At 43.9% G+C, this 26,247-nt stretch overlaps 1 protein-coding gene and 1 long non-coding RNA gene across 4 annotated transcripts in view; one reads left to right on the forward strand and one right to left on the reverse strand.

The window, feature by feature from the left end:
• Positions 1 to 1,585: 1,585 nt before the first annotated feature.
• Positions 1,586 to 5,922, reverse strand: LOC310761323. Its single transcript, XR_014547382.1, has 2 exons — positions 5,796 to 5,922; positions 1,586 to 4,923 (listed from the first exon to the last, which is right to left on the reverse strand). It is a non-coding gene; the product is annotated as an uncharacterized lncRNA (long non-coding RNA).
• Positions 5,923 to 5,961: 39 nt separating this feature from the next.
• Positions 5,962 to 26,247, forward strand: part of SLAIN1 (SLAIN motif family member 1) — a 33,678-nt gene continuing 13,392 nt past the window's right edge. For 2 of the 3 annotated variants that reach the window (XM_083610721.1, XM_083610722.1), the window contains exons 1-2: positions 6,114 to 6,592; positions 15,054 to 15,193. In XM_083610721.1, the coding sequence (XP_083466847.1) occupies positions 6,129 to 6,592; positions 15,054 to 15,193 (604 nt within the window). In that variant the 5' untranslated portion in view covers positions 6,114 to 6,128. Of the gene's footprint in view, positions 6,593 to 15,053; positions 15,194 to 24,789; positions 24,940 to 26,247 lie in introns of all 3 variants that reach the window. The other variant, XM_083610720.1, reaches the window with a different exon arrangement.

Raw genomic sequence — 26,247 nt, forward strand, 5'->3', positions numbered from 1 at the left:
GGCTGTTCCCAGCACTTCACTAAACTCCAACACAGATGTCCACAGACCATGTATGGAAAACCCATGCATTCAAATCTCAATGCCTGTAGACTTTCCATGCAAGCTGGAAATCTGTGCCACTGGAGTTCTAGTTATTGTGGAAGACTATGCATGCTCCCTGCCCAGTGTGTGGATGTCAGGGAGAGCAGCCCCTTCAATGTGTGTAGTCCCTTACACGCAATTTACACAAGGACCTTTTCTAACTGATTCTACGTTGCATGGCTCCTAAGCATGGCGAATTGGTTACATCAACGTCACATACCGGTACTGTGTAGGCCCTAACACATTGTAAGCCTTTCTCCCCCTAGCAATAAAAATCTCTCTCTAAAGCTTGATCTCAACTGGATGACATTTCATTTTGGCATCCTTGGTGAATGTAGGCTTTGGAGGAGAGCTGCATCCAGTGTTTTCACTAGGCCATTGAGAAAGAACGTGAGCTCTATTGCCCTTCCAGTGATTCAAAAATTAAAGATGTTTGGGAGCATCTGTTCTGCAAGGTTTTGATCAAAGACCATTGACACCATAAGCCGGCTATGGCTTATTTTTCCACAAGAACACAGCAAGCCATGAACAATAAGGGCTGGTTCACACTTACAATTCCTTGCTAAGCAGCTGTGGTAACTGCACCATGTTGTGTTTTATTGCTCTTATTATAGGTTATCTAATAACTGAGCCATGAAATAAAGGATGCTTTAATGGATACTGGAATGTATAACATTATAGGATGGGATAGTGATTTATTTAAAACAAAAACAAAAAAATTGGGGGGGGGGGTATCATTTCAATGCTGATGTAAAAAAAAAAAACACCACAACCCAGGAGTTCTTTTTACATCTGTTTTACATATCACTTGCCTTGAGGCTTTCGTTTTTCTTTGGATGTTTTTATGATGGAGTCCTCAAAGGAATGGTTTGCTGGCAGCTGTTTTAACGAATGGTTTTTCTTCAATAACAGATTAAATTAGCCACATTGAAGAATGCTCTCATAAATTATAGGGATATCTGTGACTCATCAAGTCCATTTTCCCATTCACATAATGAAACTACTACTTTATTTTACTAATCAAGGCACAATTCCTAAAGGAAAGGAATCAATCAGAACAGAAAAAAGGCCATTCATTTTGCCACTCTCTCCCCTGCCTGGGTTTTTTCTGTGTGGAGAGAGGATGGTCCTAACTTTAAAAAAGCAGAGCATGGTTCTATACTACTAAAGCATTCATTTGTGAAGCTGGTGTTGGTGATGAAGTTATTCTACAGTATATGCTAGGTTTTATGTGTTGCATGTTTGGCCCATTGTGGCATTTTGTGCTTCGTACGTTGGGTGTGTCTGTCTTTATTCCATTTGCTTTGGAAGAGCTCAGGCTGGTATATGTCAGACTAAACCAAATTCTGTCCTCTCACAAATCCAGTGAGGCAGTAGATGCTGAGAAACAGTGACTAGCTAAGGTCACCCAGTGAGCTTCACAACCTGACTGAGGCCAAGAGACCTGAGGCAGAACAAGATGTTGTTTTGCCAAATGCAATAGTCCTTTTGGATTTGGGGCAAAAGAAGTTCAGTGCTTTTATTAAGTAGCAGGCTTGAATACATAATAAAAAGCAGTGGAGCAGTCGTTAAGCAGAGTAACATAGCACAAGCAAGATAAATTACTTCCCTCTCCTGCTATGTCAAAAGGTCAGGCCCCATCAGGGAACTGTGTATACCTTAGACCAAATGCCTCACACCTGTTCCATAAGTTATGTGAAGGATGTGGGAGGGTGTGAAGGATGTTACATCACCTGCCAGGTGTAATAGGCTAATAGGGGCCAGCATGGTTAATAAATTCTGCAGCTGTGCTACTTCTGACAGGCATATCAGCCTTCAGCCCCCATACTGCCAGCACTTACTCCTGAAGCTCAAACAGCCAATCAAGACAATAAAGCAAACCAACTCACTGAGGAAACAAACCGTCATTAAAGGGACATTATGGAGTTATATTGTCAAATCCCAATCTACCCATTAAGCAACACATAAGTGTCCATAATGATAGATACATTCGCAATAATCGAATAGCAAGAATGCAAGATTATGCATTATTTAAATATGGCGTAACATACGGGTTGGTTTTATTACGGACATGGTAATAATAAATAAATATTGAAATAATGAGAACATTTGAGTCCCGCCATTGCCACCACACCTCTCAGGATATGCTGAATAGATTCTTTTGCCCTATGAGAACTGATCCCAGATAGGATGGAAAAGGAAAAGACTAGACGGTGAATGCATACAAAGGTCCAGCTATGGGCAATCTGAACTCATTGGATAACTTTGGCTCATGGGTTGAAGGTTCCCCAACTATGAGGTAGATGTGAAATAGCACAGAAGACAATATTTGGTCCTTCTGTATTGCATAGCATAAATGCCATAGCGCACAGCTCTTGCATGTCTTCTGGTATTTGCTACCACAAAAGTTGTGTGGGTATTTTCCTTCTGGGTTGAGCCAAAGTCATCCAGCAAGTTAGGATTGCCCATAGCTTCACATTTGTATGCTGCACGGGTGCTTTCTATACTCCCAGTCGCTAACCTAGACAGTCCAGAAAAATACCTTGGCTCATGATATCGAAAACCACTGAGATGCCCAGGGGAATTAGAAAGGTCACCATGGTTCTCCTTTTTCTCCCAGCGCAGGTTGTCCATCAGGACACCCAATGTAGTTTCAGGACTAAACCCAGGCCAGATGCCAGATTGAAATGGAGCCACATAATGTGTCCTTCAAGAATGTCTGGGAACTTTTAACCAAAATGCGAAGAGTTGAGACTAGCCAGCAATTAGAACAATTTTCAGGTTTTCAGAGAATTTCTTGTGGAGTGGTCCAAGCAGCTAGGACCATCTTATCTCTTAAAGAGGCATTAGTAACTTCTGGACCTATATGGACATCTTCCCCCAGCAAAGAATGACTAAACATGCACTTTATGGACATGATTTTATTGACTGATTGATTGATTTTCCGCCCTTCACCATAAGGTATCAGGGTCTGTTACAGGTTTAAAAACAATATCTTGATCCACTGAACGCAAACAAGATGCCTTCCGAGTAGAAGTCAGCAACTTAATTGCAACAAAACTGGCTTTCAGACTGAGGTGCAGGCATGCAATTTTATCTGCAAAGTACTGTACTGTGAAAATAAATTACAGCATGCTGTCCACTGAGTCTGGATGACCCGGACTTCATAACCCTCAGGACAACTCCAATGAACAGTTCTGAGTAAATTGCAATCACAGTGCAAAACTATTCATTTATAAGAAAGATACATTCTGTTGAGTTAGCTCTATAGAAATCAAATCCATTATTTGATTTGTTGTACGTTTTGTGTATTTTTAAACAAAAAAACATTTTGTAAATGCAATTTAATTACCATCCTAACCATGTGCATTCTATTCCCAATGTTAGTGTTTTGCTCATGAAAACACAGTCTTAGAATATGAAACTTTTATCTTTCCAGTGTTTCTTTGTCTACAGTGCATCTATAATGGAATCATTGCATGTTAATACATATGAATTAAGAGGACCTCTTCCCTCCAAATGATTGGGTATAGAAAGCACACGTGCAGCTTCCCTTTAGGTTATCAGTCATTTAAAACAATCAACCTATACTGGTGATTTGTGTTTCAGCAATGTTGCATTTGCATAATTACAACCCTGAAATTAGCAGTTTCAGCTTCTAATTATATGGTTTGTTATCTTTTCTCCCCCTTTTTGAAGGAATGTAATTCTGGGAGCTTCCTAATTCAGCAATGGATATAAGCCTACATTTTTGTGGTGCATTTGGATCAATAGTTTTCAGTACTGTCTCTGAAGGCCATCCAGTCCAGGCATGGGGCACCTTAGGCCTTCATGATGTTGCTGAACAACAACTCCCTTCAGCCCCACCAAGCATGGCCAGGGGTGATGGGTAATGTAGTTTAGCAGCATATTGAGGGCCAAAGCTTCCATACGTCTGAGTAAGTCTTGTCCCAGAGACTAAGCAAAGAAAACTCAACATCCCAGCTTTCCATAGTTTTATGCAAGTATACCTTGCTACCAAATGATTGTTAGAAACACTTGTGAATGGGATAGTTTCTGAACTCTGATTTTACTGTGGGTTGTATCCAGACTAAAGGCACAATCCTATAATGTCTACTCAGAAGTATGTGCCTTTGAGAGTAAGATGGCGCTTGTTCTCAGGTAAGGTTGTACAGGATTGCAGCCTAAGTAACAGTGCATTCCAGCTGAAATCAGTGGGATGAGTTAGTCACAGCTATCATATTTCACCAGAAACGACGTGCAAATCCTAGACACGACTACTCAGAAAGTCATTGAGCTCAGCTGGGGCTTACTCCCAAGTGGCAAGTGGGCATAAGCTAGCCAAGTCATACGACTCACTGAAATCAATGAATTTCATTGGGTCCTGCTCTGTAGATAACGAGCATTGGATATCAACCAAAGTTGCAACCTAATCTAACCTTTTGGGTCACTTTGCTTTTGCAGAGACCTTGCTTCTTTCAGCATACAGACATTAAACACAGGCTGCTTCCCGCATCACTTGATCTCCATGCTAGGAACCACTTCGCCTGTTCTCAACATCAGAATACCAGGCTGCGGTGAGCAGCACAAAGATCGCTGTTGGTGGCAGGGAGAGTTGCCAACCTTCCACGTCAAGGGCACCTACTGTGTAGTAGGAAGCTGGTCACGATGCACACCGATCCCAGAATTACTGCTCCATTCGGTTGCCAGAGAGCATGGTGCGCTGCTTGGCTAGAGGTGCACAACCGACACCCCGTCCTGCTTTAAGGCCATTTCCAAACAGTGGCTCAGTGTACGAGCAGCCTTCTTGCCTCACACGCATTCAGGAGGCTCACAGGTCCGCTGAGAAGCAGGAACCATGCATAGGGTTAGCCAGGGCTTGCAATCCCCACCGCACAAAATTTACTTCCACCCCATTTGTTTCCCTCAGATTCCAGCCACAGTCCATTACCCTCCTGTACAGCGTGGGTTAAACAATCACTAATAATAACCAAGTGTTTTCAGATAATCCAGTTTGATTCAGTGTTGGTCAGCTACCTCATATTTTATGAGTATTAAAGATCTTAGATGTTTCTATTATTTTATCGCTTAACGTGTTTGTCACCCTAGGCTCCTTTGGGTTGGGGCAGACTTTGGTAACATAGCACCTTGAGAGAGGACAAAATTTGTCCTCCCCCTCAATATTATTATTTTTACTATTATTATTATTATTATTATTATTATTATTATTATTATTATTATTAATTGAATTTATATACCGTCCTATACCCTTGGTTTCACAATGATTCCTTTTGGCATTGCTTTTTTACTGGAAATTCTCAGTATTTATAAAGATAAATATAGGTATTATGATTATTATTATGCACCTCTTCAATCCAGCGCCCTCAGTGAGGGAACCACTCGTACTGCCCTAAATCCCGCACAGCTTTGGGTGGAATAGAAATGTAATTTAAAACTAACCGCTATCATATTTCCCCAACAAGCTGGCGCCTTAAAAATACCTCAAAATAAATAACGGCATTTCTTCCCTCAAACTTTGTCCCTCCCCCCTCCCCCCCATCACCCCTGCTAGGAAACGCTGCCATTAGCACTAACTCGCCCTCAGCACGTGCCCCTTCCCGCCCATTATCTTCCTGGCCAGGCCAGAACTGGACGTCTGAACGTGCTTCGGCACCCACCCCTCTCAACCGGACTTCCACGACCCCTTTCCTCACCGAACGAACGCAGACGCGGGGGGAACCATTTCCCTCCACGGGGGCGGCGTCTGCCCGTCCCCCCGCCCCCCTTCCCAGCTCCTCGCGCGCGCGCTCCCCTTCCCTCCGCGCAGGCCCAGAGCCCCGCGCGCCGCTCATTAGCCTCTCCCCGCCCTGCTTTGTTCCCATTGTGCGCCTCGCTCGGCCCGGCGGAGGGCGGGGAGGCGAGCGAGCGCCGCAGCCGCTGCGCGCCAGGCGCGTCTCCGGCCAGGCGCGTCTTGGAGGTGGCAGGCAGGCAGGCGCCGCGTCTGCAGCCCGGCGGAGGCGGCGGGGAGCTGCCTCCTCGGCGGAGGGATGGAGGCTGCTGTGCTGAAGCCCCTGGTGGCCGAGGTGAAGCCGGGAAGCGCCGTCAGCGCCGAGCTGGAGGTGAAGAAGCTGCAGGAGCTGGTGCGCAAGCTGGAGAAGCAGAACGAGCAGCTGCGCAGCCGGGCGGCCGCCACCTCGCCCGCCTCGCCGGGAAGCGCCGCCGCCGCCGCCGGCGCGCTCCTGCTGCTCCCCGCCGCCCCCGCCGCGACCCCCAGCACCTCCCCGACGGCCTGCATGCCCAGCCCGGTGCCCGCGCTCCTGTGCCAAGCCGAGCCCTTCGTCTACTTCAAGCCGTCGCCCCCCGGAGGAGGAGGAGAAGGAGGAGGAAGCTGCCGCCCCGGAGGCCACGAAGCCTCTTCCCCGGCCGACACCGTCCTGGATGAAGTGGAGGTGCTGGATCTGCAGGGGGTCGAGTGCTGCGATCCGGAGGACGACGACGACGACGAGACGTGGTGGGTGCCCCACTTGGGTGCATTTCTAGGCAGGCTCCAGATCCAGACCCCCCCCCCCCCCAGCCAGAGTGGGACAACCCAGTCAGATGGGCGGCATATAAATAATAATAAAAATATTGTTGCTTCCATCCTCACCGAAGGAAAGGGTTCCCCCGCCCCTGCTCATCGCCTGGGGCCCTTCCAAGGAAAGCCCCCTCCTCTCTCCCCAGCTGGCGCTTTTCAAGGCTGCCTTATTAGCATTAGCTCCGCAATCCCCCTTGATCCTGTTTCGCAGCGATTTAAATCAGCCTTTTTCACCCCCTTAATGTCTCCTCGGTCATCATTATTAACTCCTTCCCCCGCCAAGGGGGACTCGCTTAGGGGACTCGTATTGTCGCTTCCTGCTTCCCCCAAGCCCAGGGTTTGCCTCCTTGATCCTGCTTGTTTAGGAATATCCTGCCCTTGCTGCATGCTTAAATTTATGGGGTCCTACCCCACCCCACCCCGAATCCTTCAGAAACGCTTCGGCCTAATGACTAGGGTGTTAAGAATGGAGTTTTGTCTTCTTGCATTGGGCTGATCAAGTAGATCACGCTCAAAAGCAATGGCATGTTCTCATTTAATGTGATTTCCAGAGGGGTAAGCAGTTGGTTGCAGCAAAACCAAACAGAGGTCTTCCGACACCTGAGCAAATTTTAGAATGGTTATAAGCTTTCATTGCACCCACAGAAAATCCTTTGCCGCCACAAGCCTTTCTGATGTTCATTTAATATAGAATTCCAGGATTATCGCTGAAAACGGGTGGGGGGCAGCAGCCAAGTAATAGTTTATATTCTGAAAGGGAAGTAAGAATGGAACCAGTGGTTTGAACTGAACGTGTTTTTCATTCTTTGCTCCTTTTTTTCTTGGTTGAGCACCTTAACATTTGTTGAGCCGTGCTGCTGAGATACTACCTTTAAACACCGCTCTGCCAGTTTGGAGGAGGAGGGAAACCTGACATGCAAAAAAATGTGGTTTTGTTCAAAGCTTGCATCCAATTAGTTAACCCCCAAAGGCAATCAGTGGGGCTTATTTGATGCATCTTATGAATTAGCATTTTATGCATGTCATAAATGGCAATGAAGATAATGGGAAATGCCTTGAAAATGACGCTTCGTTAATACTGATGCCTCTGTGGAAGCTTGAGATCCCATTGCTTTGAAAAGATCACAAGGGATTTCAGGACTGTGGTCAGCAACCCTTATCCGCCAGGGCTGCTGCTTGCTCCTGAATGGATGCTTTGTGAAGCGAAGCTGCGAGTAGCTCTGGAAGCAGAATGAAAATGGAGGTATCACCAGTGATTTATACAGCTGCAGCAAACTGTGTAAAGTGTGACAGTCGAAGTAGCCTGCAAACCGCCCCCTCCCATTGTTAAAAAAATACTGCAGAGATGGTAGCAGCAACCTTCAGTCTTTTCAGACACTTGTTTTAATTCTTGTCTGCAACAGAAATCCACTCTCATTTTATTTCTTGTTGTTGATTCTTCTTTATCTGTGCTTCTCATTTCTCTCTGGGGCAAGCGATATGTTAAACAAAAATGTTTGTATATTCAAATCTCGATGGCTGTTTCTTCCAGGAAAGTGTGGGTGGAGGAATGCTTGAGTATTCCTTCCTTCGCCAGTTTCCTACCACCACAGTATGGTGAGTTCCCTTCACCCCAATATGCCACCTCCCCAGTGGGTTCTGTAATGCATGTTTGCATCTCAAAAATGCATCTGGAACCCTTGCAGGAGTGGGGTGGGGAGAGTTGGAAACAAAAAGTGTCAGGTGGAAGAAGGGCTAAGTGTGAACATGCATGCTCAATCACAGGCGCAAAACAGCTTATTCACTCAAAATTGCCTCCTTCCAAATCCTCTTTTCTCCTAGAAGAAGCAGCTGTTAGGGTTTAAATACATTCACGTATAATATAGTCCTTTCTGGTAATCTGTCTTTCTCTTCTACTCTGGTCATTATGCCCTCTCCCTACCTGTTTCCTGCTCCTTTTCTTAAAAAACCCCAAAATAAAATGTTAGTTATTTTGGTGCAACACACCTTGACTCTAGTTGTGACATAGTTGTACATCACATTTCAACCCACCAGTTGAAGACTGATGCATTGTAGGAAGGAATTGTGTTAATGTTACGTTTTCTTTTTTAAAAAAATAAATAAATTCTATACCACTTTTTCAAAGTACGGAGAATAATACTTCATAATTGTCCCAAGCTTGATGTGCCTCATTTTTTCAAAGTATATAGCATAGAATATATGTCAATGCAAATAATTTCTGTCTGCACACGCACAAAACACACATCTGCTCTTGTGAATGGATGTCAATCCACATGAAGCCGAACACATTTAAATCCTACTGATTTTGATAGGAGAGAATGAGGCAGCAGTTGCCTCATTCTCTCTCTGCCCCATTATAATCAGTGGCATTTACATGTATTTAATTCTAACTGGCTCACATCCAGTGTGGTTAATAGATGCATTCATGATTTTTAATTCCAGGGGGCTACATATAATTTTGTAGAGTATGTATCACTGTAACCGGCAAGAGGACTGGTGGAAATCAACTAGGTGCAGTTATATATGAAGACAGAAAGGAGCATTTCCCAAAATTCAATGGGGTGTGTGCTTTCGGTGCTGTAACGTGCCTTGATTTAAGGCTGTATTTCTAAGGTAACTGACCTGCAAATGGACTTGAGTTAGTGGTAACTAGGGAGAGCTCAGATGCACATAAAAATAAAAATCAAGGCTCAGTCATGGAAAATGTGAAGCACATCTGAACATATACAGAGTGTATTTTTCTCACCACCAAGTAATCATAGTTTACTCTTTGTAAATAGGCATGTGGGACTGTGCCCCTGGTTGCCTGCAGTAAGTAATAATCACCCCTGGCGAGCAGGCAGCAAATATTTTGAAATTTGAAGGTAATTGGTGGTTCTTCCTCACCCCCTGGTGGTCTTCCAGAGATGACTTTCAGGTAGCTGACACATTGCATGCGGAAGGCACCGGGATCAATCATTCCAGTTAACAAATTTCAGATAACAGAACTGGCAAAGACCCTGCAGAACTGCTACCGGTCAGGAATTAAATGGAGCAATGATCCAAGTTCCAGAGGAGAAAGAACAAAGATACCATTCTTCTTGCTGGTGGGCTTCCCTGGTGTTTTGGTGGTGGGATGGGAAGGGGTTGAGCTAGCCTTGGATCTGCTGGATCCTGAACTGCCCCCTCTGACATCAGTTGATGACATTGGGCTCAATTCCAGTCTGATATGCCAGCTCCAAGTTGCTGTAGCCTTTTCTACTGCCTCTCCAGTGTGGTGTAGTGGTTAAGAGCAGTAGTCTTGTAATCTAGTGAACTGGGTTCGCGTCTCCACTCCTCCACATGCAGCTGCTGGGTGATCTTGGGCTAGTCACACTTCTCTGAAGTCTCTCAGCCTCACTCACCTCACAGAGTGTTTGTTGTGGGGGAGGAAGGGAAAGGAGAATGTTAGCCGCTTTGAGACTCCTTCGGGTAGTGATAAAGCGGGATATCAAATCCAAACTCTTCCTTCTTCTTCACCTTTTGTCCTAGCCTGGATGAGTGAGGGTTGTAGCAGCTGAAGTCAAAGGGCATTCCTTATTAATACACATACCTTGTATTGGGCTGTACCTGTGGTTACATAGTCAGTTTTTACTTTTAATTTATGGAGGAAAACAAGAGTACAGTGACAATTAAAGGTCAGCAGCTGGGGTCCTGCAACAAAACGTTGCCTTGTGGAGTGCTTCTGTTCGGGAACTTTTTCTCGATTCATACTCCCTCTCCTGGTTTTTCTTCCATCTTTCTCTCACTCTCCTCCACACCCCACCTTAACATAAGGTTACCAGACGTTCCTGTTTCCAGTCCCCAGATTTACAAATCAGTCCCCATACAAAATCCATTGAAGTTGAAAAGTGTCCCCGGATTCATTGGAAAAAATCTGGTAACCTTACCTTAACAGGCATTCAGTTCTCTCTCCCCCAACTGTTCTGCTCGGACCAGAACTGGCCTGGGACCTTTTGCTTCCTGTCATCTCTGACCCACCTCCACCAGACAAAGTGCATTGTGTCACAGGCCAGCCGAGTTGTTTTGGCACTGAAGGCAGAAAAATCCTGCAGGTACCACTTCCCAAGAGTAAAGTTGGAATAATAGTTGTTTACTTGCTTAAACAATTAACAGTTTGCTTCCCTTTTGTGGCACTCAAAGCCAGCTAATTGAGATTGCCGGCATATTCTGCCTAATATTAAGACCAGCCCCTGGCTCAGTCCTCAGGTGGGCTATTCGTAGATTCACAACTCTCCATTCTGGTTCATGGATGGCAGAGCAGTGAGCTGCTGCACTTGTTCTCTTTTAAATTTTTATGGACAGCTCTCCCCTCAGCCCCTGGGGACATTGGAAAAAAAACACAGCTCCTAAGTGTGCACAAGGATGTGATCTATCCAGATCATGAACTGGTTCTTTCTGAACTTGCTTATCTATTTTTCTCTGACCTCCTGTTCCTCAGTCCCTTGATGGCTCCATGCCATTGAGTATTGGTGGAATGTGTTATTAAGGGGTGTTTTTAATCCTAAAGTCTGCCTGTATCTCTAATGCATCAGTAAAGTGGTACGTGCACAGAAAGAGTCAAATCAATATTAGTATATAGATGTCCTTTATTTCTAGCTTAATTAGCAGTGAAGTCTGTTAACTTCTATGAGATTCTGGAAATAACTGTGCAAACACCAGCTCATACTTAATAGTAGGCATATTTCAAGGTGATGCATTATTACAAATAATAACTTGTAACCACCAGGCATTCCCTCTCATGGAGCTGGAGCATGAACAGGTGTTAATTGCAAATTGTTCTAGACTTGGGAAAGTGTTGAGTAAGGAGGAGGATTCTCTGCCACAGCAGAGCTGTCTTTGCTATATTGCTAGGCTAGACCTTGGCTAGGTACTAAATGAGACTTGCTTCTCAGTAGTCATGCATAGGCTCACACTGTGAAACTCCTGTTTTGCTTAAAAATAGTCTCCAAGGGCTGCTATTCTGAATTCTGGTCGGGTTCTGCATTTAGCTCTTGGCATTAAAATTTGATCTTGAAGACTTGTTGGCAGTTGCATATCGCTAACTGTTTGTCCAGAAAACATATCTGTATTTCTTCGTTTGAAGACTGAAGCACAGAGATGTCTACAAAGGACTCTAGACTGTACTGGCAACTGGCCTGTAGATTTCAGCGAGGCTTGCAGTAGAATACATCAGGTTTTTTTCTGAGATAAATCAAAGGCTACATTGTTTAGAGAGCAATCCTGTAGCAAGCTCTGCTGGGGTGAGTGGATTAGGACCCAGTGGATCTCCAGCTAAGCCAGAAGGTTCCTGGCACAGCCAGGCCAACTTAACTCCCACATCCTTGGCTTTGCTGGAGATATGCTGGTGTATATCGCCCATTCTGGCTCAGCCCAGGACCCACCCTACTGATCTGAGCCTGGTGGATGCTAAGTTGGTGCAAGCCATAATCATCATCATCATCACCATCATCATCATCATTAGCCACCCGTCTGACTGGGTTGCCCTAGACCAGCAGTTCTCAACCCGTGGGTCCCCAGATGATGTTGGACTACAACTCCCATCATCCCTAGCTAACAAGGCCAGAGCTCAGGGATGATGGGAGTTGTAGTCCAACAACATCTGGGGACCCACAGGTTGAGAACTGCTGCCCTAGACACTCAGGGCAGCTTCCAGCAAAATATAGGAACACAATAGAACATCAGACATTCAAAACTTAAGGATTTCCATCCTGTGGCTGCAGCTGGAGGTTACTATTAATCTCCTAAAGTAGCCTGCCCCTTCCTTTCTCTCTCACATAATGACTTTCTCAGTGTGGGGGATTTGTTTTCAGGTCTGGAGTAATTTGATTTCTTTGGGCTTTGTGCATTTATCTTAAAAAAGAAAAGCCAAGCTGTGTATGTGGTTGATTTCTTAAAAATGATTTATGTAAAATAGATAATATGGTTAGTTTTGCATCACTTCTTCTGTTTAACATTTGGTCTTTCAAATTGCTGTGGGGGGTGGGCAGTGTCTGTGGGGAGTGGAGGGATAGCCATGGGGGAATGAACCTTGGGGTTAATGGTTGACATCCGTTTGCCTCAGGAGACAGTGGAAGAGTGTGGCTTCAGGGGTGAAGTCAAACCATTGTTGAGTTTCAGCACCAGCTGTGGCTGTAAAGACTGCTATGGGAGAGACATGTTTTGTTGCATCTGGGGCAGATGAAGATGTCTAGTTTTGCTGCTACAGGTGTACCATGACATTTATTCTCGCTGTGCTCCTCCCAACAGTCATTCCTCCTCTGGTTACTGATACACAACCTAAATGATTGTCTCTAGTCACTACAGTCATCTGCAAAGGATTCCCACATTACAATATTAATGTTGCCAGCCTTCATGTTGTGTTTGCAGACGACTCTGCAACACGGAGTTGGTCTGCCAATGAACCTGGTTCCTGAAGTCAGCTCCCTGTAGAGTACATCCTTGGGGGTCCAATTGCATTGCAATAGTCCAGTCTATAGATTATCAGAGCATGGAAAACAATGACAATCTCTGTAGCTGGCAAACCAGCTGGAGATGAAAACAGGTGTGCTTAGCCACTGAGCCTGCCCAGTCTCCAGTAAAAGTGTTAGATCCAGTAGCACCCCAAGCTATGAACCTGCTCCATCCAGGGGAGTGTAACCTGCCCAGGAGAAGCAGTTTCCCTCCTGGACTCAAGAACTTGGAACGCATAACCCCTCTGCCTCTTCAAGATTCCCCTTCAGTTCATTGGCCTGTATCCAGCCCATTACTGCCTCCAAGGAGCAGTCTAGCACTTCAGCTTCCTCTCCTTATTCCAATGGATTGGAGAGACAGAGTCACCCACATATTACTGATGCCGCATTCCAAATATCCTTATGACAGCTGCCAGTGGAGTTCCAACGTGCGTTCTAGCCTGGCAAAAACGCTCAAGGAGTGTGCAAAACAGCGCCAGGCAGGAGTTAGGACAGAGATTCCTGGAGGGCCACATTTGACCTTCATTCTTAAAGCATTAGTGTCGATAGAGTTCACAGTTTTCTTAACTGAAGCCCTTTCCTTCATTGTTTGTAACACCCAGTTGTATGGTTCATGGAAGAGGGGAATCTTCCTCTGAACCCACCCACCTACCCCAAAACCACCCTACAAAAAGATGGCAGGATGAAGTTGACTTTAATCTAGGGTGGCAAAATCACGATTCGATTGAGGGGTGATGTGATATATATATTGCTTCAGAAAGTAGGACCCAAACCAACAGGTCCAATTTACAAGGAAAGAGGATTTCCACCAAATGTTAGGAGAAACTTCCTGGGCTACAAGTTGTTCAACATGGTGGACTCTTACACATTAGAGGTTTTTGAAGTAGAGGCCTTGGCCTCTGACAGGGGTGCTGTAGAAGTGGAATTCCCTGCATGGGGGTTAAATTAGATGACCTTTCCCTTCTAGCCATGTGATTCTTTAACCTCTCTGAGTTAAGATTGGCTGCAGCTCCCTGTCTAGTATATTCTTGGACATGAACCTGGGCTTATGGCCATGTGGTAATCTGTACAAAGACTCTTGATGAGTGCTTAACTTGTTTTTGTCTGAGTTAAGAGTGCTTAACTTTCTCTGGATGGCACCCAAGGTATTAAAAAGCTTCTGTCTGCTTACCTATGTTGAAATCCTTAACAAGCAACTCTTCACTCAGAAGAATATGACGAGAGAAGCTATTATTAGACGTTGAATATGCCCTTTCACACTCCAGATGCACATCGCAGGTTTACTGTTCTTCAGTTAGAGCGACTCGCGATATGCACTCTGAAAAGGGTAGCAGTCTCAGATAGGGGACTATAAGGTAAGTACAGAATTGTGTTTCCAGTAAGTTGCACAAATAGGGAATTAACATCTAGAATGGAGTTCAGTATTCTAGAATTTTCTGAACTCTCAGATTATACCAACATGTTTTATGTGCTTAGCCGAAAACTGGATTTCACTGTGGCTCAACCATCCTTCCAAACCCTGGTGCCCTGTAGATGACATTGTACTCCGCTCCCAGACAGCCTCAGCCAGCATGGCCAATGGCTGGAGATGATTGGAGTTCTAACAACATCTGGAAGGTACCATGTTGGGGAAGGGTTGTTTAACTTTATGTACATGACCACTAAATAGGACTGTAGTTTTTTCTGAAAGCTATTTACTTTAGATACAGTTCTGGACCTATTTGAGGCTTGCCTTCAAGGCTGTGCACTCCAAACATAGTAATTATAAACCAATTAGAATGAGAATACATTTTTTTATTATTATTATTATTTATTATTAATCTCAATTTGAGATATGCCACCATCTCTGATTTTGTAGTGCTGTACATCTTCCATTAGAAGCATCAGATTTATGTGTTGTGCTAAAGCTTTTCTTTGATTCTATTTAGGTTGTATGTTGCACCAACAAAGAGCATCGTACCCCAAGAAAAATCACTGACCCCTTTGCAGTGGTGTCGCCATGTTCTAGATAATCCAAGCCCTGAGATGGAAGCTGCAAAACGCTCTCTCTGCTTCAGGTTGGAACAAGGTAGCTTTGGTTTTTTTATTCATTGTGTTTCCATTGCTTTCTCAGAGAATCTGTTCCTACTGGTTTTAGGCTGGTCCAGTTGAGTAGCGTCATAAAGGATTATCTGTGTGCAAGGTGTTCTGTATTCCTGTGGCCTACACATTGAAAACCGCCGAAGTAGGGATGTGTGAAACCAAGTGCTGTTTTTCTTTAGGTCTTTCTGCCCCACAGTCTCAAATATTTATGGGAGCTCTGCAGTGTCCCAGATTTCCTTGTTTGAGGATTTATGTCCTAAAATCAGATTTGCATCTAAATAAGGATGTGCTTCTTTGCTTTCAGTGTGATGTACATTTGCATGTACACCTCTGTTCTTATACCCTCAATGAGCTTGTACATGAGTGTCTGGGTTCAGATACCAGCTGCCCACCACCCAGACACCCCTGCCTCACTGAAAGTAAATTGGGGAGAAGGTGGGTTTATCATATCTGCACTGACAAAGCTACAACACTGTATTGATTTTTTTTTACTGCTGACTTTGTGTATGTTTTAATCTGATTCCCCTTGTTGAATTGGTATTTGTTTTTTAAATAAAGGGTTTCTTTGGTGCGGGTGGTAAATTACCCTAAAAAGTAGAATATAGATAATTTTAATAAAAATAAATACACATGCTGAACTATCAGAATATCCCTAGCTTGTGTGTGTCTTTGTGTGTGATCATGTGTCACCATCATGAGCAAAAACCTGGTACCGAAAATGTCAATGGGTTCATTAATAGTTTTGTGGTGTGCTTGTTTTAAAAATGAAAACTGCTAAACCCTATTCTTTACAGCCCATACATATCTGCTCAGAAGTAAGCCTCACTGAGTTAAGTAAGACTTATTCACAGGTAAGTGTATACAGGATTGCAACTGTAGTCACATGCAACACTAAAAGAGCTAAACAAATTTATAGCCATAACTCTTCATAAAACAAGAGTTCATTAAGTAAAACTGACCAGATTTCCCGACAGAAAGAATCTTTATAATGAATTGGAGATCAGTTCACTTTCAAAATTCCCTGTGAAACTTGTCAGTTGATCTCTCGTTTATCATTTCCTTTGTTTTTCTGCAGCATCTGAGAGAGTTGTTCCAAACCTATTATATGCGTTAATAACACTTTCTGTTTCCCCTGTCATGTTTATTTCCTCAGTCTGTGTTTTACTTTGGCCTCAGGATGCTGAGGTTTCAGAAGCAAATGAGGGATGAACACATGTTAATCTCTTGAGAACTTGTTTTTAAGAAAGGGGGAAATGCTCCATTCAAGTGCTTGCTTTTGTTACTGAAAGTATATTCTGGCATGAAACTTGCCAAATACTTGGCTTTGTGTGTGTGAGCATGATAGTATCTTAATTTTATTCTGCAATGGCCTAATGAACTGAGCACATGGAGGAGTCTGGGCTCCTTCAGACTGGTGGCTTTTCTTTTTTTTGGCAAATATATTCTGCAGTGTGTCATTCATAAAATAATAGCGCATTCGTAGTGGAGTTATACTGCATTCTCTTAGTTGTTCTACAGTGCTTCCCTAATGCCTCTGGTGGGGCACTCTTTTGCTATAATGTGCAATGAAAGGAGAACAATGCGTACACCCCGGCCCAATCCTGGACATTTATGGTCTGAAACAGTACAGAATTTTAGCAGGAATCAACAGGATGTGCCCCAATTTGGAAACAAAGCCGTATGTCTGCCCCAAACCTTCAGCAGGCATGGAACAGAATTGAAAGCAGGATTGCAGAACAGCTCCAACACCACCATGAGCACAAACGATAACGAATAAAAAGGAACGCCTAGTGCTTTCATTGCACAAACCTAAATTTCTGTTATGTGATTGAATCCCTCTTGCAAAAATACTGACAGTCTGGAGGTGGCTGTAAGCAACAAGCGTGTACCACTACAGTGTTTGTGAGAGTGTCATTTCCCCTGTGATATCTGTCGCACATTGCAATGGTTGGGCCATTTCAGGAACTCTTGGGTCGCAGCTCCATGTCCTCTGAAAGCGCACCCTGTCCTTTGTGCATCTATCCGTAGCAAGACAATATCTTGTCTGGTACCTGCCAGCCCCCCTTTCTTTCTAAGCAGTGACTGAGCTGACAGTATGCGTCTGCTGTGAGGGAAGCTATAGTGTGTAGGTTTAAAACCTCACACAGGGGTCTAGCCCTGGGAAAGGTTGAATGTTATGTGCAGAAGGGTATAAGTGGGGAGAGGGTCCCAGAGTTGGAGGTTTCAGGAATAAGGACCTCCAGGGCAGCTGCAGCAGAACAGATTGAGCAGTACTGAGAAATAAGGGCCCGTAGGAAGTAGATAACTGAGAAGCAGAATGGCAAGCTAGTGAGAAGAAACACCATGTACTGTCTGGGGGTGGGGGGAAGATTGAAGAGTCATGCAAGCTCTGGAGGAACTGAATTTCAACATATTGATTTGAAATAATCTCCAAGACATTTGGCTGCAGGTCTCTGCTGCATTTGGTTCCTCTGACAAAAATGTTCTTTGGAAAAGGCAGCTATGAGGTTACATAACGCGGGCATTTTCGGCCACACTAAGCAAACGGCAAAAGTTGGTGGAGGAGAGTATCATGAAGGAACTTACTGGGCATATTTGGAAGTCCTCTCAGTCGTTGTTAGTTGATGGTTTGCATCAGCCTATCTAGACTCTTCTTTCTGCACCTTCTGTCTGAAACTACAGTTCTTGGAGAACCAAATGCAATGCAGAAATAAATGGAGGTGTTGTAGCTCAGTGGTAGAACACATGCAAGGTCCAAGTTCAATATCTGGTGTCTCCACATAATGAGCAGGTAGTAGATGATGGAAGAGACTTCTGGACACCCTGAAGGACTTTTTCCTAGCCGAGTGGACAGTAGTGAGTCAAGACAGACAAATAGGCGGACCTGGTGTGAGGCAGTAGTCTAATGTTCTTATGATTATAAGGACATGTTTCCATTCCTATTCTGTGACTTATTTTTACTGATCAATAGTTTATTTCATTATTCCTGCATAGCAGGGGTTGGACTGGGTGACCATAGGGGGTCCGTTCCAACTCCGCAAATCTGTGATTCACATTCTTACTGTGTTTCACTGAGTTTTTGTGCAGAGGTTTCATAACCATGGCAATGGTTTCATCAGCTGTCTCACTAGCAGCAACAACAACAACAACAAGCCATCAGCACAAATCCATATTTCAGCTGCTTCACACGCATTTACAGTCTCTTTCTATATATCACTGTCTCTAATTGCTCTTGGGTATGGCTTGTTGTTTCTCTTCTGCTTCCTCATTCAAAAGATGCACCCAGGAAAGTGCCAGTAAGAAACTGCCCTAGGGACTAACTTGCCCTTGACAAGTCAGTGCTAATTTTATCAGGAGGGGGAGGTGGAATAAATTCTGCAAGTCATGTTCCCCAGATTGTGCTTTCTACACACCTTTTCTATCTGCTGGACTGGCAACAGAAGAAAAGAGTAGTCCTTCTGTGGAGGCCAGATTGCTGGCCCCTAATCGTAGTAGAATGATGGGTCTGCCATATGGTAAATTCCAGCTGTTGTGAGGTTGCTTATTTGTGTGAAGTTGTTGCCCTGTCCTTTGTCGTCCCACCCTCTGGACTCTTGTTCAGAGGTGGTCCAGCCAAACACAGTTCATCCAAATATCATGATTGACTGCATGGAGAAAGTGGATGGGGGGAATCTCTCTCGGAACACTAGAGCTTGTGAACATTCAGGGAAGCTGAATGTTGGAAGATTCAGAACAGGTAAAATAAATCACTATGTCGCACCTAGTTAAACTATGGAGCTCACTCCTGCAGGAAGCAGCAACGGCCACCTACTTGGAAGACTTTAAAAGAGGATTCGGTCATGGAGGATGATGCTATCAGTCACTACTTGCCATGAAGGCTACACTCTTCCTCCACAGTCGGAGGCAGTACTGCTTGTGGTGATGATGATAATTTTTATATACCACCCTTTATCAAAAGATCTCAGGGCAGTTCACAAGAAAAAAATATATAATTTAGTTGATCAGTGAAGGGGTATAAAAAAAAAAAAATTGCCCAATTGCCTAACAATTTGAGTAACTTAGACGGATTTGAAATTCTAGGACAAATAGAAAGAAAATAAATTATCCTTATATAGGTTTCCATTTTCAAACAAGAACCCATAATTCGTTCTTTTTTTAAGGAAAGTATAACACATACAAAAAGAGCATACAGTTGTTGGAGACTGGGGGTGCTTTTGTGCTTGCGCCCTGCTTGCAGGCGTCCCATAGGCATCTGTTTGGCCACCATGAAAACAGGACGTTGGACTATATGGGCCATTGGCCTGATACTCTCCTTGCGTTCTTATGTGACATGCATACGTGCTTTAGGGAATCATGTGACTTGTGCTTCCTTTGAGAAACGACTCTTCTATGAGAGCTAGATCATACCAGACTCAGTAGGAAAGGCTCTTGATCTGTTTTCTCTTGTTTCTGTCTGGCCCGAGTGCCTCTGTAAGTTATATTTTCATTTTTTAAGCCTCCACGCTTGAGCTGCACCATCACTTCTCATCAAATGTTGACTTAGTAGAAGTTGGTGCAGCAGGGTTTTCTGTGCATCTTGAACAGTGCTTACTCTTGGAGGGGAATGGTTGTTTTTGCATTTGCCCTTTTGCTGTATATGTGGGGGGGGGATGACACATTGTGGAAATATGGTTTTGCCTTTAACCCTTATGATTATATTTTGTTCTTGCAAGGAAGAAATGGTTCATATTCTGAAAGGTTTAGATCAGGCTTCCTCAAACTCGGCCCTCCAGATGCTTTTCGGCGTACAACTCCCATGATCCCTAGCTAGCAGGACCAGTGGTCAGGGGTGATGGGAATTGTAGTGTCAGAACATCTGGAGGGCCGAGTTTGAGGAAGCCTGGTTTAGATAATGGGCATCTTCCTTATAAGTGCAGAACACACTTTGGCGTAAAACCATGGCAAGTAGTCTAAAACCTCTGGTTGTGGCGTACTGTGACCCAGTTAAAATGTCACTTGAAAGCATGGTTTTTTTTGTTTTGGACCGAGGAACTTGTGGTCTTGCAGGGGTTGTTGATCTCCAAGTCCCATTACCCCTCTTTGGAATCCAGCAACATTTGGACAGCTACATGTTCTTCATCCCTAGCTTAGCTAACCCATGACTGAACCCAAGCTTGCCTACAAACCATAGTTTGTTTGAGGCCTAAAAACCAGGATGTGAAACCATGGTTTGAAGTTAGTGCAAAATACTGTTTGCAGACAGTGGCTTCCCATACAAGTCCCAGTGTCGGAACACTCATTATCTGAAATCTGTTATCCAAACACAAATAATTTATTATTTATACCCATCTGGCTGGGTTTACCAAACCTTGCTACACAAGTGGATGATTCAAATAGGCAAGCTCTGGCTGTTTATTTAGGGCAGAAACCATGGAGGGAGGGAGAGAGATTGGACAAATCCATTTTCCTTTGTTTGGGGATTGGCTTTAGCTGTTTGAGCCAGAAAGCATGGAAGGAGAAAGGATGGATTAAATATGTTCCCATGGGTAATCATGGCAATCATCACCTCGTTGTGCGAACCTTACGGAAGTTTTCCTGGAAACACATAGTGAGGCCTGGGTATACTTCCAAACTCTGAAATCATGATGGCAGGATCATTATTGTGTGTGGCTACAAAAATGGGAGGATGGAGCAGCTCCATATTGAACTCTCTCCCTTGTCTGTGTGCCTGTCCCTCCTGCCTTAAGTCTTCCTGGACACAACCTCATTTCCCTGCCCATCTCCTTGTGAAATCCATGGGCAGCCTCCCTTGCTCCTAGGCTGGCTTGCAAAAAGGAAGGGATGCAGAGGAACTGAAGTGATTGTTTCACTATCTTTACCTGGAACAAAGTTAACAGTGCAACGTAGTCCAGAGCACAACCTTTATTATTCAGTGCTTACAGTTTCACACCTTGTTATTTTCTCTGCACCCCACAAATGGGACATCTGCATCTCAGCAACTCAGTGTTCTCTCTACCATGGGAAAAAACACTTGTGAATGTCCATCATTTCACCAATAGCTGTTCTGGGCAACCCATTGATCAATCAGGTATAAAGCACGTAGCTTGTTCACCCTGTCTGCCACACCTCTTTAGCCAATCAAGCCCTGCCCAAAAGTGTGAAGCGAGCAAAGAACCATTCTATCACAAGCCCCTGGAGATCTTGGGATTTCTGGGAGGTCCACACTTCACGACTTCATATGATCTGGGCAACTGTTGGAATTTCTGCCTGTCTTCAGGTACTTGGAGGAGAAAAAACTTGCCCTCGTGTAGCATTTCAGGCCACTTCCTTTCCAGGCTCCATTTGCACATTTAAACAATCTTGTCTCCCCCCAAAGAATCTTGGGAACTGTAGTCATAACTATAAGGGTGCTGAGAATTGCTAGGTAGCCCACTATTCCACTCTCAGAGCTACAATTTGCAGAGTGGTTTAACAGTTAATCCCTCTTCCCCAGGGTACTCTGGGAATTGTAGTTCTGTGAGGGGAATATGGGTCTCTCAAAAAGCTCGCAGCACCCTTCGCAAACTGCAGTGCCCAGAATTCTTAGGTGGTTAAAGTTGGGGTTAAGTGCTGAACTGAGTCTGAGACAGGTGCCTTCACTGACGTATGGGGCAGTGGGCATGTCTTGAGGGGCTGCAAAACACATGCAGGATCTGGCGGTGATTAACTGCACCATATAACAATCCCCAGGGAAGTTTCTAAGAACTTGAGAAGCATTGATGAACAGAGGGATTCTTGTTATCAAAGCAGAGAGTTTGGCACCTTTCGGCATGGATATCTAGTACATGGGCCAATCTAATTGTTTGGGGCTGCAAACTCCTTATCATGTAAAACTAGCGATCTGGCATGTGTGTGTCTCTGTGTTTCTGAGCTGACAGTCAGCCAAATCATTTCAGTTGCATTTATAAGGATGAGAATAGGTGAGCACTCTTTCCCCACTTTCTATGCCACGGAAGGATTGGGTCTTGCCCCTCTCTGAAGAACTGCTGAAGGCTCTAGAATATATTTTCACCTCTCATCCATTTCCTTAGTGACAAACGTGGAGTTCTTCGTGTGGTTCTTAAGAGTCACAGCTGCAATAACAGTAGCTTTGTTCAGGACAAGTCTTGTCACAGGAGTTATTGTGCAAAATAATGAATGCGGCTTACACTTGCGTTGTTGACTGCATCTGTGGGTGAGAGCATGCAGGCCATTAATTGGCCTTGGCAAATGACCACACTGTTACAAAACTGTCTTGTGTTTAAAAGGAGAATCACAAAGGCCTTTTAATGTCTGCCTCCTTTTGCTGGTTTATAATGAGAAGTACAAAATGTTGCCAGTGGTTTTAAAATCACAGGTATACTGTAGCTTTTGCTTCCTTCGAGTTTTCTTCTAAGGCCTGCTTGTTCCCAAAATATATTTTGCATTTGTGGAAAATTCATTTAGTCATTAAAGCTCATGAATTAATAGACCTGGCTTGATTTTGGCAGAGGAGGCCTCTGTAACTTGTGATCAAGTCCTAAAAACAGGAGGCCTGGCTGGGATGCCGTGCATTGCTAATGTGCTTTGTTCAGCATGATGGGTCTTGACATGCGTAGATTGTAGACCCAAGTGGCGCCCAATACTACAGTGATCATGTGTCTCATTTATGGGATTGCTGCATCAAAGCTTAAAAAACAAGGAACTCCATAGATCTGCGTTGTCTGTGGTTCATTGAGTGCAATGTATTGACAGTGGCAATGCCCAGTGTATTCTGGGATGTCTGCTGCCCTGGAATGAGGTGGGACTTACGTAAAGTAAAGTGTGTCCATTTTAAATATTGGTACCCAAATGATGAGATTGACACTCTTGGACATCACTTAACTTTCAGTGGCAAGTCCTAGGAGTCTTCTATATAGCATGTTGACATTTGATGCGTGGGGTTGACCCTATTGTTTTAATAATAGGTGGCATTAATAGTATGTTCAACTACTTTTAAATCTGAACCCTGCGGCCCTGCCAAACTTGGCTTGAAGACACCCTATCAGGTTCACTAATACAGAAGATACATTAAAAAAAAAAAGTTGTAAGACTCAGATTCTCACACCTGGAATGTTACATCTCTCTTTGGATTTCATATTAATATTTTGATGCTCAACAACAGCTGTGATGCAGTTAATGGCAGGTTGTGGTAATGCTGTCGCAGAGCATGATGGCATGCGAAGGGGGGCGTGATTTGTATGACGTTTTGAACTTCTAGAACAGTGTCTGGAGGAATAGAGAATACGGATGTTGCCCTGCTTTTCTTTCCTTTATTTTGTTACATTTTAATCTCGCTGTTCCTCCCCAGAGTGGTATACCTGGTTCTTGAACCCTTGTCTCCCTGGTCCTAGCCTGATACTGTACCCTTTACACCACATTAGTAGCTTTCTTAGATACATAGAGAAATTTTATTCTACTTTTAAGAAACCTATTCTGAATATCATTTTCTGTATATGTAAAAATTCCTTAAGCCTTGCCCTGGATGCGGCTGCGAGATTACTGAGGCTTTCTGATGTTGCATATTTGATAGATATGGGAGAGATGTCTACTTCAGAGTGTGCAGATATGCATTAAATATATTCATGCTTATGTAACTTCGAATTTCATGTTGTTAAAAGGAAGAAATATTTGTGTCTGATGGCTTAAAAGCTTATGAAGGGGATTAAGTTTGTTTTTAGCACTTGATGAGGGAGCCTGTACTTTACTGTGTGCCCTGTAGCTTAACTCAGTTCAGTTATGTCCCAATTAACCACACCCAGTAATATTCTGTACAAATAAATGTCATATGTATTATCTGTTACACCATATACTTAAAGAAAATCAAGACAATGATCCAGCTTTACTAATTCAATTTATTACTCTTCTTTCAATCAAGGTGCCAGGGTGGGCTACAATAATTTAAAATGCAATATTAAAGCAGTTTAATGAAATATTGAGTTAAAATCTGTTCTACAACAATACCTTGTCAAGATCCTAGAAACAAATACAGTGAGCTCAGCATCTGTTCTGTAGCATTTACTATTTCAGTAAGGAAAAGAGCAGTTCCAATTTGTAATAAACTTAATTAATTGTGTGCCAATGTTGTCCATTTCTGGCTCTACTATGTACAATAACATGATTTTGTCCATTATCAAAATCTTTTCACAACCTCTTACTTTCTTTATATACAAACTTGCATTAGAATTTTTTAATGTTTGAAATACTTGAAATATTGTCTCTTAAGCCTTGAGATAGCTGACATAATCAATAGTGCTGTGTACTGGGAAAGGCGAAAAGTTAGAAACATTGCAATCTAAATCTGTTTCTGGAGATTCCCATCTTGTCTTTAATAACCTTTATTTATTTTGTCTTTGAACACCTGCTGTTTTCTCTCTCTCGTCTACTGCAGCTGAAACTGCAATCATATCTACACTTACCTGGGGCTAAGTTGTGTTTAATAGGACTTAGCTTCTGAGCAGATGTGTGTAGATTTGTGCTGTTAAGCTTTTTATGCCTAACTTCCTAATGGATAAGAGTCTGCTCCAAATATAACCTCATCTCTTCCTTTACCATGTCTGTTAACAGCTAGTCGATGGCGGAGCCTCTTCTCTACGTCTGTCTCCTTGGCTTTCCCCTATAGCCCTGTTGCAAGGCTCACTCCATATAGCAATGGCTTTAACACTCCTGCCTTCTCTAAAACCTTCAATAAAGCAATATTAACACCTGAAAGAACAGGTAATGCTTGCTTTCTTACTAATGCTTGCTTTCTTACTAGTTCCTGTTGACTTTGGTTCAGTGTTGAGATATGTAGCTTTGAGAGGCCAAACTAAGCATGATGGGGGGAGCTATTGAATATACTTTTGCTGCCTTTCTTCTCTGTGCTCCACTGCTTGAAACAGGGCTGCTGGCAATAGTAAGAATGGAGAGGCGACCACTGAAGGTCGAGAGCAGGTTTTCCCAAACTTGGGTCTCCAGCAGTTTTTGGACTACAACTCCCATCATCCGCAGCAGTACCAGTGGTCAGGGATGATGGGGATTGTAGTCGCACAACAGCTGGAGACCCAAGTTTGGGAAACACTGGTCAAGAGCCTCTGGGAAAGGCCTCTGAGTCCTTGAGTTGGTCCTCCCTACTTACCCCTGATCTTGACTCAGATTTATGGAGCAACAGCGGTAGGTGGGTAGGAAGCCGCTATTTTGACATCCCTGCACTGCTCCCCAGTGCCTCTTTGTTGGGGGAACCAAAATGGCTTGCAAATACCTTGGCTAGCCTATGCCACTGGTGGGTTGGGACACCGGATAGCACTCTGCAACCTCTCCACCTACAGCCTGCCTTGATTCGAAGCAGCTTTTTGCCCATCCCAGCTCTGAATGCAGACATTGGGGGACAGGTGGAAATATGGGGGGGGGGAGAATATTGAAGTAAGGAAGGAGAGCGAAAGGATTTAGCTGCCTTTGTGCATGCACTGCTTTTCACATTCAGAAAAAATTACCCATTCCTTCACGGTGTATCTGAATGAGGGAAACATGAGTATAAACTCATATGGTTGTCCCCATTGCATCTAGTTTGGTCCCACAGGACTAGGGCCAATGCCATGACCTAGACTTAAATTTCTGCTTCATGGATACATTTCCTTTCATTCTCTTACTTTTGTCTTCATGTTGTTTCCCAAGGAACAGGAAAATTCTTACTATTCCTTCCTCCCACCCATCCACACAGGATGCACCCTGGAGAACATGGACAGCTTCTGCTTCCATGTTACATTGAACAATGGGGTCCCCCACTCTGCTGTTATTTAGAGTTATTGAGGTCTGCTCTAGCCCTTGGCCTGTGGAAACATCAGGCTGTGACAGTAGGGCCAGCACCTGCACTACTAAGCGATGGCAATAATGTGGCTCTGGCCTGTGTATGTTTGGGGCCACCAGAAGGAGAGACATCAGTAAATTAAGGGTTGCATTTAAGGGATGTACGAATATACTGATCTGTCCGGAAGAAAAGAAGAAAGGCAGACATTCTTAGGTTCTCTTCCTTCAGATGCTGCGTTA

This window comes from Podarcis filfolensis (assembly GCF_964270895.1).
Source record: "Podarcis filfolensis genome assembly, chromosome: 4".
Classification (NCBI taxonomy): domain Eukaryota; kingdom Metazoa; phylum Chordata; class Lepidosauria; order Squamata; family Lacertidae; genus Podarcis; species Podarcis filfolensis.